We start from the raw sequence: 19972 nt of genomic DNA on the forward strand, positions 1-19972 counted from the left end.
TTTGCAATCTGGGTTTCTGTTAACCGTTTTGTGAGCCTGTGTCACCAGTAATTGCTTCAGCATGTTCAGTCTAGTTCAGTTGCTCAGTCATGTCCGACTCTGCAACCCCATGGGCTGTAGCACGCCAGGCCTCTCTATCCATCACCAACTCCCAGAGTTTACTCACACTCATGTCCATTGGGAGAAGGCAGTGGCAACCCACTCCAGTGTTCTTGCCTGGATGGTCCTATGGACGGAGGAGCCTGGTAGGCTGCCGTCTATGGGGTCGCACAGAGTCGGACACGAATGAAACAACTTAGCAGCAGCAGCAGCAGCAGCAGCATGTCCATTGAGTCGGTGATGCCATGCAACCATCTCATCTTCTGTCATCCCCTTCTCCCTTCCTCAATCTTTCCCAGCATCAGGGTCTTTTCAAATGAGTCAATTCTTCGCATCAGGTGGCCAAAGTATTGGAGTTTCAGCTTTAGCATTAGTCCTTCCAACGGATATTCAGGACTGATTTCCTTTAGGATGGACTGGTTTGGATCCCCTTGCAGTCCAAGGGACTCTCAGAGTCTTCTCCAACATCACAGTTCAGAAGTATCAATTTTTCAGCGCTCACCTTTCTTTATAGTCCCAACTCTCACATCCATACATGACTACTGGAAAAACCATAGCTTTGACTAGACGGACCTTTTTCTGCAAAGTAATGTTTCAGCTTTTTAATATGCTGTCTAGGTTGGTCATAACTTTTCTTCCAAGGAGCAAGCGTCTTTTAATTTCACGGCTGCAGTCACCATCTGCAGTGATTTTGGAGCCCCCCAAAATAGTCTCTTCATTGTTTCCATTGTTTCCCCATCTATTTGCCATGAAGCGATGGGACCAGATGCCATGATTTTTAAGCCAGCTTTTTCACTCTCCTCTTTCCCTTTCATCAAGAGGCTCTTTAATTCTGCTTCACTTTCTGCCATAAGGGTGGTGTCATTTGCACATATGAGGTTATTGATATATCTCCCGGCAATCTTGATTCCAGCTTGTGCTTCATCCAGTCCGGCATTTCACATGATGTACTCTGTGTATAAGTTAAATAAGCAGGGTGACAGTATACAGCCTTGACGTACTCCTTTCCCGATTTGGAACGAATCTGTTGTTCCATGTCAGTTCTAATGGTTGCTTCCTGACCTGCATACAGATTTCTCAAGAGGCAGGTCAGGTGGTTGGTATTCCCATCTCTTTAAGAATTTTCCACATTAAGTTCCTTTAAAAAGGAAAAGCTAACCTGACAGACTGTGTTTAGCTGTATGTATGATGGTTAAGAGTTTGGATTCTGTGATTATTATCGACTATTTGTATTGTTATCTTCACTGTACCTTTTACAGTGTAATCTTTGGCAAGTCCTTTATGCCTAAACCTCAGTTTCTTCATCTCTAAAATGTAGTAGGGACTTCCCTGGCAATCCAGTGGTTAAGACTGTGCACTTCCACTGCAGAGGGCATGGGTTCAAGTCCCTAGTGGGGGAACTAAGATCCCACATGCCATGCTGTGTGGCCAAAAAAAAAAAAAAAAAAAGAAGAATGTAGGTAATAATGTTACTTAGCTTCATATGATTGGTTTATACTTGCACATAGTAAATATTCAAGAAATGTTATCCAATCTTTTTGTATTCTTTACTAAATTTCCTTTTCATTTTATGAATAAATGGAGTTTTGTTCTTAATAGCATATTAAAATATTTTCTTCTCAATAAATATTTACATAATTTTAATGGTTATATTTCAGCATACTGTTTGTCATCCTTAATAAATATCAATGTTTTGTTATTGTGCATGTATGGTTGTATTTGATATTTCTGCTAAGTATAGCCTTTTGTAATAATGCTTTTTTGGGGATAATAATGCTGTTGAATATGAATCTTTATGTAGGGCTCCTGTTTCAAGCAAAAAACTGAAGCACATAGGTATAAAAATTATATTGTATACAAGTTTTCAATAGAACTTAAATTTTGTGCTTAGGAGTTGAAGTAGAGGTTGTTTTCTTGGAGCAGAAAGATCTAAATTTCTGTCATGAGCCAATGATCAGGAAGGGTGCATATTGTAGACATCTTTAAAGCACTAGGCCATCCTGTTGGAATGTGTATAGGAGTGCTGTCCTCAACTTCAGTTTTGTTTTGCAATGTTAATATAAATTCAGAGAAAATGCAAAAGTAATCTACTCTGTTGAAAAATAGTTTGTACAGCTTGAACAAACAGTGCTATATTATAAAATCTGTTTTTGTAGGGCAAAGGAAAATGGGATGTCTGAGTGGTTTTTTTTCTTTCTCTCAAACAGCCTCATTCCAATCAGCAGTGTAATTGGAATGCAACTCCAGTCTGGAGGAGGAAGGGGAATTTTTGGCAAGAAGATACTGAGCAGTTGGGAGTTTAATTCAGGTTTAGTATAGGCAGCCGTGCATTATGAGTACAGCTCAGTAAGAGCAGCAATGGTATTCTGTTTCTACAGCTGGGAGTTGTACTCTGGTATTATTAGATGGTGTGTTACCTATAGATAACTTTTCCAACCAGAAAAAGGAATTATCAACATAAATGGTAATATTTATTGCATCTGCACTTCTGCACATGGTTTCCTCCAATCACTGTCTCAAATAAAATATACTAAAGAAGATTTTTGTGAAATTTAAAAATATTTCTTGAGAAAACAGCAACAAAGAAAGGCATTTATGGCATGATATTTGAATTGTACCTGACCAACAAGCTCTGAGCGCAGAGGACTGTGTCTTATTTGTCTTTGTATCTACAGAATCTGTCGTTGCACTTGGCACCAAGCAGCTGTTCAGGAAATGTGGATGAAGGAGTATTCCCTTCTCATTGAGCATCTCAAGGTGGTCACATCTGCTTGTATGTGAAATACAGAAGGAGTTACTAGTGTACCAGCAAGGCTGGTCTTACCTTATTTTGATTATCTCCTCTGTTTCAAACCCACCTATCTGCTGAAGAGTGGAATAGCTAGAACAGGTTTTAGGTTTTGGGAGTATAGATTTAGGAGAGAGAAATGCTTGGAAGCAATTTGAGAAGGGTAGTAGCATGATTATATTGGTCTAGTAAAATTAATCTAGTATAAATCTACAGGCTGTGTGAGACTTGGTCCCTAATGGAATCCGAAATGATGGTACTGTGCTGGTATAATGCTGTACTTCACATTACTCAAAATTGACAAATGGCTGTTAAATATCTGAAGTCCTGTATAATATTTCAATACAGAAATTAGTGGAAGTTCATTGAGTTATATTCTTAAGAATTATGTACTTTTCTTTGTAAATTATTTCAAGAGAAAACTTACTAAACATTGAAAATTTTTAAATATTGATATCTGTCTAGGGGTAAGTCTATACTTTTTAGCCTTTGTTCTGGCCCTCACACCCCCTTACAAGATTTCTCTCCTGCTAGTCCCTTCCTGTAATTTCTCAATTCCTGTGTTTCTCAACATTATTTTTACCTCTCTCCTGTAATAATCATTTATAAAACAAAAATGGAAGTTCTTCCTCACTGCTACCCTTCCCTAGTGCCACAATTCCTAGTTTTGGCTCAACTTTCTATAGTTTGTGTTACAAAAAGTGATAGATTGACAGATATAAATTTGTGCAAATATAAATGTAAAATTACACTACAAATATAAAAACACATTGTAACATTATACATACATTTCTCAGGAGATTCTGATGTATACCTCCTTAGTTGAGAATTTGTTACAGTGACAAATAAGAGTTTGTCCTAGTGAAATTCATTAACTCACTGAGCATTTACTGAGCTCTTATGATTGGTACCGAGGATGAAAAGGGCAGGGGGCTATGGTTCTAGGGCCCAGAGTACATTCCCAAGAAAAGGAACAGTAAAGACTCCAAGGGCTAAAATTGAATTTATGTGAATAAATACCAGAATCTCAAATGGTGGTTGAAAATTTCATTTGAAGATTTACAAGTGCACTTTTTTGCTACTAAGATGTAAATAATTAAAAGATTATCTGGAGCTGTTGAAATGTAGTGTTAAAGTTGGCACTCTGACCAGACTTGATATTTCTTTGTTTTAAATTAATCTTGTTTCTCTTGTGTTATTTTCCTTAGTCTCAGAGTTGCTAAAATTTCTCTTTATAAACTTTGAACCTGACTTTAAAGTTCTTTCTTCTCTTGATTTTTTCAGTTACTCTTTAAAACTTAGTCATATATTAGCAACATCATACTTGTGGTTAAAAGAAAATATGTCAAATATGATCTGATGAGTATCTTTTAAATAGCGGGAAATGATAATAACATTGTATAAGCCAAAACTATGATTACTTGCAGACTGGTAATCTATCACATAGTATAAAAAGTCCCTCTTTCAATGAAATTATTTCGGAGTTTGTTTTTACTCATGTAGCATTTTACCAAGTGCCCATCGAATGTCTGGCGCAGTGTTTGCTTGGTGCGGGGGTGTAAAGAAATGATGCAGACATGATTTATGCTGAATGGAGTTTACCAGCTCTGGTTACAAGCAGCGTTCTAAACTTAAAAACATAGTAACGTGTGACAAGTGCCTGGGATAAGTATGGGCTTCTGTGATAAGTATGGGCAAAAGGTTGAGAGAAACATGTTCTGAAAAGCTTCCTTCCCTTTTGAGACCTAAATATGGGTAGTTGAAGGAGCCTGGGGCAGATGTTCCGGGCAGAGAGAATGGCACATGAAGGCTGTGGGTGAGAGAATATATTTGAGAATGTGAAGGTTTAGTGTGGCTGGATCTTGGACTTGGATGCTTGAAGAAGAGGGGTGGTGATGGACGACAAGGTCAGAGAGGTAAGCAAGAGCCAGGGTCTGATGGGCTTGTAAGCCAAATAGGTTTTGGGCTTGAAGACCTTGGCAGTATTCTAAGGATGGAGGTCAATAGAGGAGACAAGAGATACAAGGTTCCTGAGAAAGTGGGAGGGTTGGGTATGTGATCCAGAGCACCAGTGGAAGGACTGTTTTGAGGAGTGTTTTACACATGTTTTGGAACGTTATAGGAAGAGAAATGGATGGAAGGAATTAAATAATATTTTTAGAAAGATCATTTTAGGTCTAGTGTGGAGACCTGATTGGAGGCAGTTGAGGCTTAAGGCAGGGGACTGATTGGGAGGCTGTTGTAATGACTTAAACAGTAGTTGATGGTGGTCTGCATAGGTGTGATGGCAGTGGTAATAGGGAGAAGTGGACAGATGAAGGATATTTAGAGGCAGAGTTGATTGGAAATGTTAATTGCTAGGAGGTGGGGAGGGGGTAGTGTAGTGAAGGTTGCTGCAGAGGTTTCTGACTGGGTGGAAAGCAAAGATATTTATTGAAAGAAAGTTAACTGGAGAAGGAGTTTGAGGGAAAGGGGGATAGTGACTTTTATTTGAGGGTGTATTTAGTGTGCCTGTATGGACCTGGAGTTCAAGAGAGAGCTGAGGGTTAGGTTATAGATTGAGGTGTCATCAAAATGGTAAAGACCAGGGGGAATGTATGAAAAATGGCTGTTCAAATTTATTTTTCAAGACAGGAGGAGCTTTGTCAAACTGTCGTAACTATGAACTTTCTCCCCAGAAGAGTACACATGGATATAACAATTTTTATTTTCCTCGTCCACTCTGGTTTATTTCGGGATATTGAATATAGTCCCCTGTGCTATACAGTAGTACCTTGTTGTTTATTTGAATCCCAAACTCCTAATTTATCCCTCCCCTAACCCTTTTCTGCTTTGGTAACCGTAAGTTTGTTCTCTATGTCTGTGAATCTGTTTCTGTTTTGTAAATAAGTTCATTTGTATCATATCTTAGATTTCACATATAAGTGATAGCATATAGTATTTGTCTTTCTGTTTCTGATTTACTTCACTTAAAGTATGGTAATCTCTACATCCACCCATGTAGTTGCAAATAGCAGTTTTTCTTTTATGACTGAGTAGTATTCCTGTGTATATGTGTGTGTATGTGTGTGTCACATCTTTTTAATCCATTTATTTGTTGATGGACGTTCACGTTGCTTCCTTGTCTTGGCTATTGTAAGTAGTGCTGCTTTGAACATTGGGGTACACGTATCTTTTAGAATTAGCATTCTCTCCAGATATATGCCCAGTAGTGGGATTACTGAATCATGTGGCAACACTGTGTTTTGAGGAACCTCCATATTGTTTTCCATAGTGGCTGCACCAACTTCATCCCCACCGACAGTGTAGGAGGGTTCTGTTTTCACCACACCCTCACTAGCATTTATTATTTGTAGACTCTTTAATGATGGTCATTCTGACTGGGGTGAGGTGGTAACTCATTGTAGTTTTGATTTTCATTTCTCTAATATTAGTGTTGAGCCTCTTTCCATGTGTCTGTTGGCCATCTGTATATCTTATTTGGAGTAGTATTACTACTCCTTTAGTAGTAGTTGAGATCTGCTGCCCATTTTTTGACTGGGTTTTTTTGTTTGTTTTTCTTACTGAGTTTTATGAGCTGTTTGTATATTTTGGAAATTAAGCCCTTGTTGGTTGCATTGTTTGCAAATGTTTTCTCCTATTCTGTAGGTTGTTTTTTTGTTTATCATTTCCTTTGCTGTGTAAAAGCTTATAAATTTGATTAGTCCCATTTGTTTATTTTTGCTTTATTTCTGTTGTCTTGGAGACTGACCCAAGAAGCCATTGATATGATTTATGTCAGAGAATGCTTTGCCTGTATTCTCTTCTGGGAGTTTTATGGTGTCATGTCTTATCTTTAAGCCAGTTTAAGATTTTTTGTGTGTATGGTGTGAGAGACTGTTCTAACTTCGTTGATTTACATGTGGCTGTCCAGTTTTTCCAGTAGCACTTGTTGAAGAGACTGTCTTTACTCCATTGTATATTCTTGCCTTGTCATGGATTGATTGGCTATGGGTTTGCAGGTCTGTTTCTGGGCTCTGTTCTGTTCCACTGATCCATATGTATTTGTGGCAGTACTGTACTGTTTTGATTACTGTAACTTTGTAGTATTATTTGAGGTTTGGGAAAGTTATGCCTCCTCCTCTGTTCTTTCTCCTTAGGATTGCTTTGGCAATTGTGGGTCTTTTATGGTTTCATAAAAATTTTAGGTTTATTCTGGTTCTGGGGAAAATGACGTGGGTAATTTGATAGGGATCACATTAAATCTGTAGATGGCCTTGAGTAGTATGGCCATTTTAACAGTGTTCTTCGAATCCAAGAGCATGGGATGTCTTTCCGTTTCTTTGCTGCTTGTTTTCATTTTTGTCTGTGCTGAGTCTTCCTTGCTGCCTGTGGACTTCGCTGGCTAGAGCGAGCCGGCTGCTGTCTAGCTGGAGCAGGCGGGGCCGCTTTCTTGCTGCGGTGCTCGGGCCTCTCCTGCGCCGGCTTCTCCGTTGCAGAGCACGGGCCGCAGAGCCTTGGTGGTGGCGGCCCCTGGGCTCTGTCTAGAGCGTGGGCTCAGTAGCTGCGGCACACGGACTTCGTTGCTCCACAGCGCGTGGTCTGGAACCAGGGACTGAACCAGTGTCCCTGCATTGCGAGGTGGGTTCTTAACCAGTGAACCACCAGGGAAGCTGCTTTCCATTTCTTTGAGTCCTCTTCAGTTTCCTCTATGAATGTTTTCTAGTGCTCAGCATATAAGTCTTTTACCTCCTTGGTGAGGTTTATTCCTATGGTGTTATTTTTTAGATGCAATTTCAGAAGAGATTTTTTTATCCCTTGTTCTTTCTCATATTTCACTGTTAGTGTAAAGAAATGTGACAGATTTCTGCATGATTATCTTGTATTCTAATACCTTGCTGAATTTAAGAGTACTAGTGGTTTTTATGTGTGTCTTTAGTGTTTTCTAATGTATAGTAGTATCATGTCATCTGCATCAATGCTGGTTGAATAGAAGTGAGAGCGGACATCCTTGTCTTGTTCCAAATGGCAGGAGGTCTTTCTGCTTTTCTTTTTTTTTTTTTTTTTTTAATTTAAATTTTTATTAGTTGGAGGCTAATTACTTTACATCATTACAGTAGTTTTTGTTATACATTGATATGAATTAGCCATGGATTTACATGTATTCCCCATCCCAGTCCCCCCTCCCACCTCCCTCTCCACCCGATCCCTCTGGGTCTTCCTAGTGCACCAGGCCCGAGCACTTGTCTCATGTACCCAACCTGAGCTGGTTATCCGTTTCACCCTAGATAATATACATGTTTCAATGCTGTTCTCCTGAAACATCCCACCCTCTCCTTCTCCCAGAGTCCACAAGTCTGTTCCATACATCTGAGTCTCTTTTTCTGTTTTGCATATAGGGTTATCGTTACCATCTTTCTAAAGTCCATATATGTGTGTTAGTATACTGTAATGGTCTTTATCTTTCTGGCTTACTTCGCTCTGTATAATGGGCTCCAGTTTCATCCATCTCATTAGAACTGATTCAAATGAATTCTTTTTAATGGCTGAGTAGTATTCCATGGTGTAAATGTACCACAGCTTCCTCATCCATTCGTCTGCTGATGGGCATCTGGGTTGCTTCCATGTCCTGGCTATTATAAACAGTGCTGCGATGAACATTGGGGTGCATGTGGCTCTTTCAGATCTGGTTTCCTTGGTGTGTATGCCCAGAAGTGGGATTGCTGGGTCATATGGCAGTTCTATTTCCAGCTTTTTAAGAAATCTCCACACTGTTTTCCATAGTGGCTGTACTAATTTGCATTCCCACCAACAGTGTAAGAGGGTTCCCTTTTCTCCACACCCTCTCCAGCATTTATTGCTTGTAGACTTTTGGATAGCAGCCATCCTGACTGGCGTGTAATGGTACCTCATTGTGGTTTTGATTTGCATTTCTCTGATAATGAGTGATGTTGAGCATCTTTTCATGTGTTTGTTAGCCATCTGTATGTCTTCCTTGGAGAAATGTCTGTTGAGTTCTTTGGCCCATTTTTTGATTGGGTCATTTATTTTTCTGGAGTTGAGCTGGAGGAGTTGCTTGTATATTTTTGAGATTAATCCTTTGTCTGTTGCTTCGTTTGCTATTATTTTCTCCCAATCTGAGGGCTGTCTTTTCACCTTGCTTATAGTTTCCTTTGTTGTGCAAAAGCTTTTAAGTTTCATTAGGTCCCATTTGTTTATTTTTGCTTTTATTTCTGAAATTCTGGGATGTGGGTCATAGAGGATCCTGCTGTGATTTATGTCAGAGAGTGTTTTGCCTATGTTCTCCTCTAGGAGTCTTATAGTTTCTGGTCTTACATTTAGATCTTTAATCCATTTTGAGTTTATTTTTGTGTATGGTGTTAGAAAGTGTTCTAGTTTCATTCTTTTACAGGTGGTTGACCAGTTTTCCCAGCACCACTTGTTAAAGAGGTTATCTTTTTTCCATTGTATATCCTTGCCTCCTTTGTCGAAGATAAGGTGACCATAGGTTCGTGGACTTATCTCTGGGCTTTCTATTCTGTTCCATTGATCTATATTTCTGTCTTTGTGCCAGTACCATACTGTCTTGATGACTGTGGCTTTGTAGTAGAGTCTGAAGTCAGGCAGATTGATTCCTCCAGTTCCATTCTTCTTTCTCAGGATTACTTTGGCTATTCGAGGTTTTTTGTATTTCCATACAAATTGTGATATTATTTGTTCTAGTTCTGTGAAAAATACTGTTGGTAGTTTGATAGGGATTGCATTGAATCTATAGATTACTTTGGGTAGTATAGCCATTTTGACAATATTGATCCTTTCAATCCATGAACATGGTATATTTCTCCATCTGCTTGTGTCCTCTTTGATTTCTTTCATCAGTGTTTTATAGTTTTCTATGTATAGGTCTTTTGTTTCTTTAGATAGATATACTCCTAAGTATTTTATTCTTTTTGTTGCAATGGTGAATGGTATTGTTTCCTTAATTTCTCTTTCTGTTTTCTCATTGTTAGTGTATAGGAATGCAAGAGATTTCTGTGTGTTAATTTTATATCCTGCAACTTGACTGTATTCGTTGATTAGCTCTAGTAATTTTCTGGTAGAGTCTTTAGGGTTTTCTATGTAGAGGATCATGTCATCTGCAAACAGCGAGAGTTTCACTTCTTCTTTTCCTATCTGGATTCCTTTTACTTCTTTTTCTGCCCTGATTGCTGTGGCCAAAACTTCCAAAACTATGTTGAATAGTAGTGGTGAGAGTGGGCACCCTTGTCTTGTTCCTGATTTCAGGGGAAATGCTTTCAATTTTTCACCATTGAGGGTGATGCTTGCTGTGGGTTTGTCATATATAGCTTTTATTATGTTGAGGTATGTTCCTTCTATTCCTGCTTTCTGGAGAGTTTTAATCATAAATGGATGTTGAATTTTGTCAAAGGCTTTTTCTGCATCTATTGAGATAATCATATGGTTTTTATCTTTCAATTTGTTAATGTGGTGTATTACATTGATTGATTTGCAGATATTAAAGAATCCTTGCATTCCTGGGATAAAGCCCACTTGGTCATGATGAATGATTTTTTTAATATGTTGTTGGATTCTGTTTGCTAGAATTTTGTTAAGGATTTTTGCATCTATGTTCATCAGTGATATTGGCCTGTAGTTTTCTTTTTTTTTGTGGCATCTTTGTCTGGTTTTGGAATTAGGGTGATGGTGGCCTCATAGAATGAGTTTGGAAGTCTACCTTCTTCTGCAATTTTCTGGAAGAGTTTGAGTAAGATAGGTGTTAGCTCTTCTCTAAATTTTTGGTAGAATTCAGCTGTGAAGCCATCTGGTCCTGGGCTTTTGTTTGCTGGAAGATTTCTGATTACAGTTTCGATTTCCTTGCTTTTGATCATTTTGTTAAGATCTTCTATTTCTTCCTGGTTCAGTTTTGGAAAGTTATACTTCTCTAAGAACTTGTCCATTTCTTCCAAGTTGTCCATTTTATTGGCATAGAGCTGCTGGTAGTAGTCTCTTATGATCCTTTGTATTTCAGTGTTGTCTGTTGTGATCTCTCCATTTTCATTTCTAATTTTGCTAATTTGGTTCTTCTCCCTTTGTTTCTTAATGAGTCTTGCTAATGGTTTGTCAATTTTGTTAATTTTTTCAAAAAACCAGCTTTTAGCTTTGTTAATTTTTGCTATGGTCTCTTTAGTTTCTTTTGCATTTATTTCTGCCCTAATTTTTAAGATTTCTTTCCTTCTACTAACCCTGGGGTTCTTCATTTCTTCTTCCTCTAGTTGCTTTAGGTGTAGAGTTAGGTTATTTATTTGACTTTTTTCTTGTTTCTTGAGGTAGGCCTGTAATGCTATGAATCTTCCCCTTAGCACTGCTTTTACAGTGTCCCATAGGTTTTGGGTTGTTGTGTTATCATTTTCATTCATTTCTATGCATATTTTTATTTCTTTTTTTATTTCTTCTACGATTTGTTGGTTATTCAGAAGCGTGTTGTTTAGCCTCCATATGTTTGAATTTTTAATAATTTTTTTCCTGTAATTGAGATCTAATCTTACTGCACTGTGGTCAGAAAAGATGACTGGAATGATTTCAATCTTTTTGAATTTACCAAGACTAGATTTATGGCCCAGGATGTGATCTATTCTGGAGAAGGTTCCGTGTGCACTTGAGAAAAAGGTGAAGTTGATTGTTTTGGGGTGAAACGTCCTATAGATGTCAATTAGGTCTAGCTGGTCCATTGTGTCCGTTAAAGTTTGTGTTTCCTTGTTCATTTTCTGTTTAGTTGATCTATCCATAGTTGTGAGTGGGGTATTAAAGTCTCCTACTATTATTGTGTTACTATTAATTTCCTCTTTCATACTCGTTAGCGTTTGCCTTACATATTGCGGTGCTCCTATGTTGGGTGCATATATATTTATAATTGTTATATCTTCTTCTTGGATTGATCCTTTGATCATTATGTAGTGTCCATCTTTGTCTCTTTTCACAGACTTAATTTGAAAGTCTATTTTATCTGATATGAGTATTGCGACTCCTGCTTTCTTTTGGTCTCCGTTTGCGTGGAATATTTTTTTCCAGCCCTTCACTTTTAGTCTGTATGTGTCCCTTGCTTTGAGGTGGGTCTCTTGTAGACAGCATATATAGGGGTCTTGCTTTTGTATCCATTCAGCCAGCCTTTGTCTTTTGGTTGGGGCATTCAACCCATTTACATTTAAGGTAATTATTGATAGGTATGGTCCCGTTGCGTCTTTCTGCTTTTCAATGTTGAATGTTATGTTGGCTGTGGGTTTGTCATAAATAGCTTTTATTATGTTGAGATATGTTTTCTCTGTAGTTTTTGTCATGAATGGATAGTGAATTTTATCAAATGTTTTTTCTGCACCCATTGAGATGATAGTGTGGCTTTTTGGTGGGGGTCTTTCATTGATGTGATGTATCACGTTGATTGATTTTCATATGTTGGACCATCCTTGTGAATGTGGGATGAATCCAGCTTGATCGTGGTATGTGATCTTCTTTATGTGTTGTTGGATTCAGTTTGCTAATATTTTGTTGAGCATGTAACAGTTTACATATAATTCCAAGGTTTATAGGATGGACATCTGTGCTTCTTAGGTTACAGAGTAAAAGAGGACCTGAGTAAGGTACATCTCTGAAGAACCTCAACTTTTATGGATGGAGCAAAGGAAAGAGATCTGGCAAAGAAGACTTAGAATAAATTTTATACTTGGGTTGTTTATGGTACATATACACAATGGAGTATTACTCAGCCATAAAAAGGAATGCATTTGACTCAGTTCTGATGAGGTGGATGAACCTAGAGCCTATTATACAGAGTGAAGTAAGTCAGAAAGAAAAAGATAAATATTGTATGTTAATGCATATACATGGAATCTAGAAAGATGGTAGTGATGATCCTGTCTGCAGGGCAGCAGTGAGACACAGACGTAGAGGACAGACGTGTGGACACAGGCGGGGAAGGAGAGGGTGGGGCAGATTGAGAGAGTAGCATTGAGGCATGCACATTACCGTTTGTAAAATTAAACAGCCAGTGGGAATTTGCTGTATGATGCAGGGAGCTCAAACCCAGTGCTCTGTGACAACCTAGAGGGGTGGGACGGGTTGGGAGGTGAGAGGGAGATTCAAGAGGGAGGGGACATATGCATACCTATGGATGATTCATGTTGATATCTGGCAGAAGCCAACACAATATTGTAAGGCAGTTATCCTCCAATTAAAAATAACTTAATTTAAAAAAATTACGCTTGATGTAAATTTTATGTTGGGTGTTAAGCAGAAACCAAAAGTAGAGAGGGCTCCAGAAGAGGGACTAGGCAGTAGTGGCAAATGCCCCTCAGTGGCAAGTGCAGTAAAGAATGAAAAGCGTCGGTTGGATGGATTTAGTAATTAGGTCTTCAGTGCTTTGGAGAAGCAGTGTAGAGGCAATGGTGAGAGGAGAAGCCAAACTACAGTTAATTAAAGCATTAGTGGGTGGTAAAGAAGTGAAGTCACAAAATGTACACAGTGTTTTAAAGTAGTTCTGTTATGGAAGAAAAGAGGTAAGATAGTGGCTGGAGTAGAGAGGCATGGGCAAGACCTGAGTGTGTGTAAATACTGATGGGGCCATCACTAGAGGAAATGGGGGACAGGTTCTTGAGAAAGTGATGGGTTGGGTATGAAATCCATAGCACAATTGGAAGATGTCATTAGGAGAGTGAACATTGTAAGCAGAAGGAAGGAAAAAAGAATGAGTGTTAAAACAGTGTGTGTGTAGGCTTAGTGACAAGAAGTTGGAGAACTTCCCGTGTATTTTTTTCTCTGAAGTAGGATGTGCAGTTATTTATGTTTTGAATCATAGAATGGCGGTTTAAAAATTACCAATACCTTGTCAATACTGCAGGTTATGATGCGGATATACATATGTGTTGTATGGGCTTCCCTGGTGGCTCAGTGGTAGAGAGTCTGCCTGCCAATGCCGGAGACTTCTGTTCAGTCCCTGGGTAGGGAAGATTCCCTGGAGAAGGAAATAGCAACCCACTCCAGTATTCTAACGGAGAAGGCAGTGGCACCCCATTCCAGTACTCTTGCCTGGAGAATCCCAGGGACGGGGGAGCCTGGTGGGCTGCCGTCTGTGGGGTCACACAGGGTTGGACACGACTGAAGTGACTTAGCAGCAGCCAATATTATAATCTGAGAAATCCCACGGATAGAGGAGCCTAGCAGGCTACAGTTCATGGCATCGCAAAAGAGGTGGATACGACTTAGCGACTAAACAGCAACCTGTGTTGTATATGTATAGATCCTGAGTATTCTGTTCAGTTTATGTGATGATAACACAAGTTGAGGGAGGTTTGTTTTTTTTTTTTTAATGTTTTATCAGATCAGATTCCAAGTTCTCTATGACAACAGCACCCCTGTTCTTGGTTTTCTTGTTTTAAAAAAGTTTTTGTTTTTTTTTTTTTTTTTTTGACCATGCCACAAGGCATAGTGGATCTTAGTTCCCCAACCAGGGCTTGCATGCACAACCCCTGCAGTGGAGGTGCAGAGTCTTCATCGCTGGACCCCGGGGAAGTCCCTCGGGAGGTGTTCTCCTCAATCAGCTTTCTGATTTGGTATTCTGGATTATAGTCTTGGTTTTCATGATTGAGTTTTTATGTTCTTAAACTGTTTCTAACACAGGGCCTAAGAGACTCTGACTAGTAAATCAGTTTCTTGTGCTTACTTAATAATTTTATTCATTTATCAGTGTCATCTGTCTTCAAGATTATTTTTATTTGCACTTTTAACAGTGGTTCATTTATTTAGACTTGTTCCCAAGGTTTGTTTAGTGAAATTTTACACACTAAACTTCCAGTAAGTGCAACTAATTGAACAGACCATTTAAACTGTCAGTAGAAGTGGGTAGAAATTAGTCACAAATTACTTTCATAGATATTTTATAAATTAAAATATAAATATATGGACATTCGTGGTTTCCCTTCACTTGTAACAAGTTTGAATTACAGAAGTTCAATGATTGCATAGGCAGAGGTTTTTAAATTGACATGTAATTCATGTACTGTAAAATTTATCCCTCTAAAGCATGTGCAGTCCAGTGATTTTAGAATTGATTTATTCACAAGGCTGTGCAGCCATCACCGTGTAAGTAATCATTTAATGCAGGGTAATCCAGAGAATGTGGATTTGGGATATCTGTCTTAATATATTAACATTTTAGTTTTTGGAAGACATAGTCGATCTTTCTTGTCATTTAGCCAGTGTTTCTGTGGAGTTTAGATGGAGAGAAATAACGATGTTATTTTTTTGTAAATGTCATCTATATCATTTGAGCTTTATTTTACTTATGATCGTCTTCAATATAAAATTATTTTACCCTTAAAATATATGTATATTAATCCTAGTTTATCTATTTCCTCCTCAGAACTGTTTTTTTCCCTTGCTATGAAACTACTCTGAGACTAGATCTTGATGGAAGATAAGAATTGGTTCTTTGTTAGAATACCAGGTTTATAAACTTTCTTGCCCTCACCTGTTACTGGTAATCATTGCTGAAGTTGCAGCCACTGGTTCAGCTGTCTTTTGCTAAGCTTTAATCAAAGATTGTGATCGTATTTCATACCTTGCTATAAATAGTGTTTAATTATTATTCACTAGTATTTCACAGTGTTTCAAAATGTTTGACAGTGCAGCCTCACCATTTTAATTCTTCCCATGTATTTTTTTGTTTTTTTTTTACAGTACTCTGTGCAAAAAACTTGGTGAAAAAGGATTTTTTCCGTAAGTAAATTAACTTTAAATCTTGTATATTGTATGTAGATTTTTTTGCAAAGCATTTTCAGAATTGTCTGGTTTAGGGATTTCTCTGTTCAGAAATATACTTATTGTTTTATGAATTCTTTGACTGAGCCTTTTGGTGTCAAATTTCTTAAAGAGGATTTTGTGCTTCATAGCCCCTTTCCCTTTATCCACTGAGGCCCCCAGCATATTTGTGTGAAATGTGTGTGTGTGTAATATATACTGAAGGTGTGCATACTACTTGATTTCTAGAAGAGATCTGAGATTATTTTGTACGCACTTTCCCCCTAACATTTTGTAGAAATTTTACCCATGCCTCCAGGAGTTATTGGACGGCAGTGAAGTCGTTCAGCCTGCTTGGAATTTCCAGAGTGTAGGAAAGAAATCCCTGCCTCGTTTGGTCATAGAAGCTCATGATGTCTCAGACGCCAGAGAGACATTTAGTTACTGTGTTTGCAGTGTCTTTGCCAATCAGTTGTGATATTTTTTTGTGGCTTTATTTAGGATTAAGTTTTGTGAGGGAGGATCCGGAAGTGCCCCTCACACATATTTAAAATCTTTACCCTGTAATATTAGACTTCACATTAGCTTTAAATTTTTGAGTAAAAATGATATAATTTTTTTTGTAAAAAAAAAAAAAGTCTAAGCCAGCAAAATTTGATAGACAAAATATTTGAAGTTAGAATAGAGAAGTTCATTAGATTTTTAAAGTTCAGGTCCTACCAGCCAGCAAAAACTGGCTATATGCTAATTAATATATGACTGTAATTTTAATTTTCAAGGTTTGATTAAAAGAAGTAATAAGCTCTTGATCTATTTTAAATCATATTTAATTCATTCCACTTAAATTTTTAATTACTTCATTCTTCCTAGAGGAGCACCTTAAAGTTTATAAAATAACATTAACTATGTAAATTATGGTATGCTTATATGGTAAAGCAATTAAACAGGATAATTTGGGACATAGTGAAGTGGTTTCCAGCTTATGTACCATATTTCTCTTACCCTGCAGCGTGTCACAGGAGGAGAGGTCAGTGACCTCTCTCCTCGCTGCCCCCAGTCAGTGTTACCTTCACAGTGGCTACTGAACTATCCGCCTCTTCCCTGTAGCCGATAATCTAAACTAATGTGTACTCCTTTTACCTTTCTTAAGGTTGATCCAAGGTAGGATTTATCCTAGTGGGACTTCAGAGTGGCCAATGAGATTGGATAGGCAGGTGACAAGGAGAAGAGGGAGTGAAAGTTAGGTGTCGTCTACCCACCCCCACTTACAGGACAACTGCTCTGGTTTTATTTTTTATTTTTTTCATTTATTTTTATTAGTTGGAGGCTAATTACAATATTGTAGTGGTTTTTGCCATACATTGACATGAATCAGCCATGGATTTACATGTGTTCCCCATCCTGATCCCGCCTCTTGCCTCCCTTCCAGTGCTCTGGTTTTAAAGACAAAATCTTCAGTTTTATCTCCTTGCCTTCCTTCCCAAATTCTTTTTCTTCCTCTGGAGTCCCAAGACACCTTCTTCAATAAAGCATCAGATATCTTTGTCTCAGTCTTCCTAGGAAATCTAGAGGAATCTTACTCTAATTCTTTGTGAGCCCCTGAGAGCCTATTATTACCAGTTACATTATCTTTATCTGTCCATAAGTTGTATGTGAAAAAAAGAAGGAAAGAAGGGAATCTTTCTCCTTTTTATTGGTGTAAGCAATAAAAATTGATAAAAATCCTTGAGTTGTGCGGATGCTTCAGGGATAAGAAAACTAGAGGAAATTTGTGATTATCTTTGAAATCCAGGATGGAGAAAACACTTGATGGCTTGGTGGGGAAAATAGGAAACCCATTCATGAGGCTTTCAGAAGAGACTCAGCTGGGGATGGAACACCCCAGGTTCACGCTGGCACAGTCTTCCCTCTGTGACAGATATATTTATTTTTGATATGCTTATATGTTGAGGGTTGCCCATATCAATTTCAAGGAAAGAGTTGAATAATAGTTCCTAAATCTCTTAATTAAATTTGAGTGAGAGTGTGTTTTTATTGATCAGAATGCTGTTACCATTGATACTGCAATATAGTTCTTTTTGCTTGTAGATCAATTTAAGTAATGTTGAATGAAAAATGTAAATTTTAACATGAAGCATGACTATAGGCTGATATTATATATATTTAACTATAGGAAAAAATGCACAGACATGTGTTGTCTTTTGTAATTTGTATAATTTGAGATAATACTACCTTTGCTTTGAGACAGCCTACCTTTTCTGAGAAAAGTTTTGCTAACTCATCTTTTGGAACTATTTTAAGGCTTACTGGCTTTTAAAAATATTACACCCCCACTTCCTCTCAAATTTTGGCAGAAAAAAATTTCAAACACATAGGAACATGTAAAGAATTTTACAGTGAATATCCATCATCTACATTTTGTCATTAACTTCATCACATATCTATCCATTTATCCATTGTGTTTCTTTAATAGTATCTGTTGTTGTTGTTGTTTTCTCTTTTTTTAATTGGAGGATAATTGCTTCAATATTGTTTTGGCCTCTACATGTATACAATGGAGTATTAAAGTCACTCAGTCGTGTCCAACTCTTTGTGACCCCATGGACACACCTGTCCTCTGTCCATGGAATTCTCCAGGCAAGAATACTGGAGTGGGTTAGCCATTCACTTCTCCAGGGGATGGAATATTACTCAGCTATAAAAAAGAACATATTCATTTTGTTTTTAAAAGAATGTTTTTATTAGTGTCAAGTTCTTTTTGTCTTTTATGCAACATTTAAATAAAATCTGTGTGTGTAAGGTACTTTGTTAAGGTGCTGTGTAGGCCAAATTGAAGTCGCTGAGCTCCAGCACATTTGGTTGAATGTTTTTTCCTCCCCCACCTCAGTCAAAGAAAAAGCTTTATTTTCTCTGCTAAGTAACTCACTTTTAAGTGGAAAATTTTGTCTCATTATTTGCAACTTGTTAAGTGCATTACTATAGTGAGGAAGTTCCTGAGTTTTAGCTATTTTATATGACTCAGAAATGATGGGGAGAATTGAGAAGTTTTAAAGAAATATAGAAAATAGACACTTTATATTTACCACTAGAGGTCTCACTAACTTGTGAAAACTTTATCTTCTGACTGCATCAGGGGAACTTGACTCTCACGTTAAATTCTTGTAGGATAAAATAATCAGGTAAGTTGAAACCCAGGTATTTTTTTGTTAGGGAAAAAAGCTTGTACTTTGTATTATATAACAGAAGGGAACATAGGAAGGTGAGATTCAGACTTTCATACTTAAATAAGGATCTAGAAGCCACACCTAGTGACTTATGTGTGGAAAAGTTGTTTTTCTCAGTCTTGACTGTTTAACTAGTTAAGCACCATCTAAAGGGAAAGCTAGAAATGTGATTTTTTTGGTTTTGTTTTTACTTAGAGACATACACTTATATGTTTATTTGTTTAGATGGTAGAATCAAAAGAACCAGATAAAACGGGTTATAAAAATTAATACGGGACTTCTTTGGTGGCCCAGTGGTTAAGAATCTGCCTGCCAAGGCAGGGGACACAGGTTTGATCCCTGGTCCGGGAAGATCCCACATGCTGTGGAGCAACTAAGCCTGTTCACCGCAGCTACTGAGCCCGAGTGCCCCAGAACCCGTGCTCCACAGCCAGAGAAGTCACCACACCCTGCGACTGCAGAGTGGCCCCCGCTTGCCTAACTTGAGAAAGCCCGTGCATAGCGAGCAAGACCCAGTGCAGTTAGAAGTAAATAAACAAATAAAATTTAAAAGAAATACTACTGCAGGTAGAGGGGAAAGTATTGTTCAATTAGATGCATTTACAAATGGTTAGGATTTATTGAAGTACTAATATGAATAGTGCTAAACTGCAAGAAATATATAGTTACACAGATTGATACCCTCACTTGCCAAGGTTTTTCTTGAATACTTAATACTCTTAAATATTTGTCTTCTCTTATTTGAAGTTGCTATATCACAGAATCAGAATTGGGGAACTGGCTAGATGATTTCTGTCTGGCCTTGAATGTTGGCAGATTAGTATCTTGACTTAAAAAATTAACATAGTTATCAAGGTACAAAGTTTCTGCAATTATCAACACTTACCAGTATTTCCTTTTAGTATTTTCAGCTGTCTCTGGGAAATCTATGCTATCCCAATATATCTAACACCTGAATTGTTGTTTTGGTCCACCTTCTTTCCCTGAATTTTAAAATTCTACTCATTCTTCTGTGTGAAAGTTAGAACAGCTTCTCTGTACCTTTAACCTTTCCTTCTCTGGATACCACTAGTAGACTGATGCAACAATATTT

General features: G+C 37.8%; 1 protein-coding gene across 2 annotated transcripts in view; it reads left to right on the top strand.

Annotated features, from left to right (window-relative positions):
- The window catches only part of SMURF2 (SMAD specific E3 ubiquitin protein ligase 2), a 118144-nt gene that overhangs the window by 55726 nt on the left and 42446 nt on the right, over positions 1-19972 (top strand). For both annotated transcript variants that reach the window (XM_070479780.1, XM_070479779.1), the window contains exon 2: positions 15596-15634. In XM_070479780.1, the coding sequence (XP_070335881.1) occupies positions 15596-15634 (39 nt within the window). The remainder of the gene's footprint in view (positions 1-15595; positions 15635-19972) is intronic.

This window comes from Odocoileus virginianus, chromosome 17 (genome assembly GCF_023699985.2).
Source record: "Odocoileus virginianus isolate 20LAN1187 ecotype Illinois chromosome 17, Ovbor_1.2, whole genome shotgun sequence".
NCBI lineage: Eukaryota > Metazoa > Chordata > Mammalia > Artiodactyla > Cervidae > Odocoileus > Odocoileus virginianus.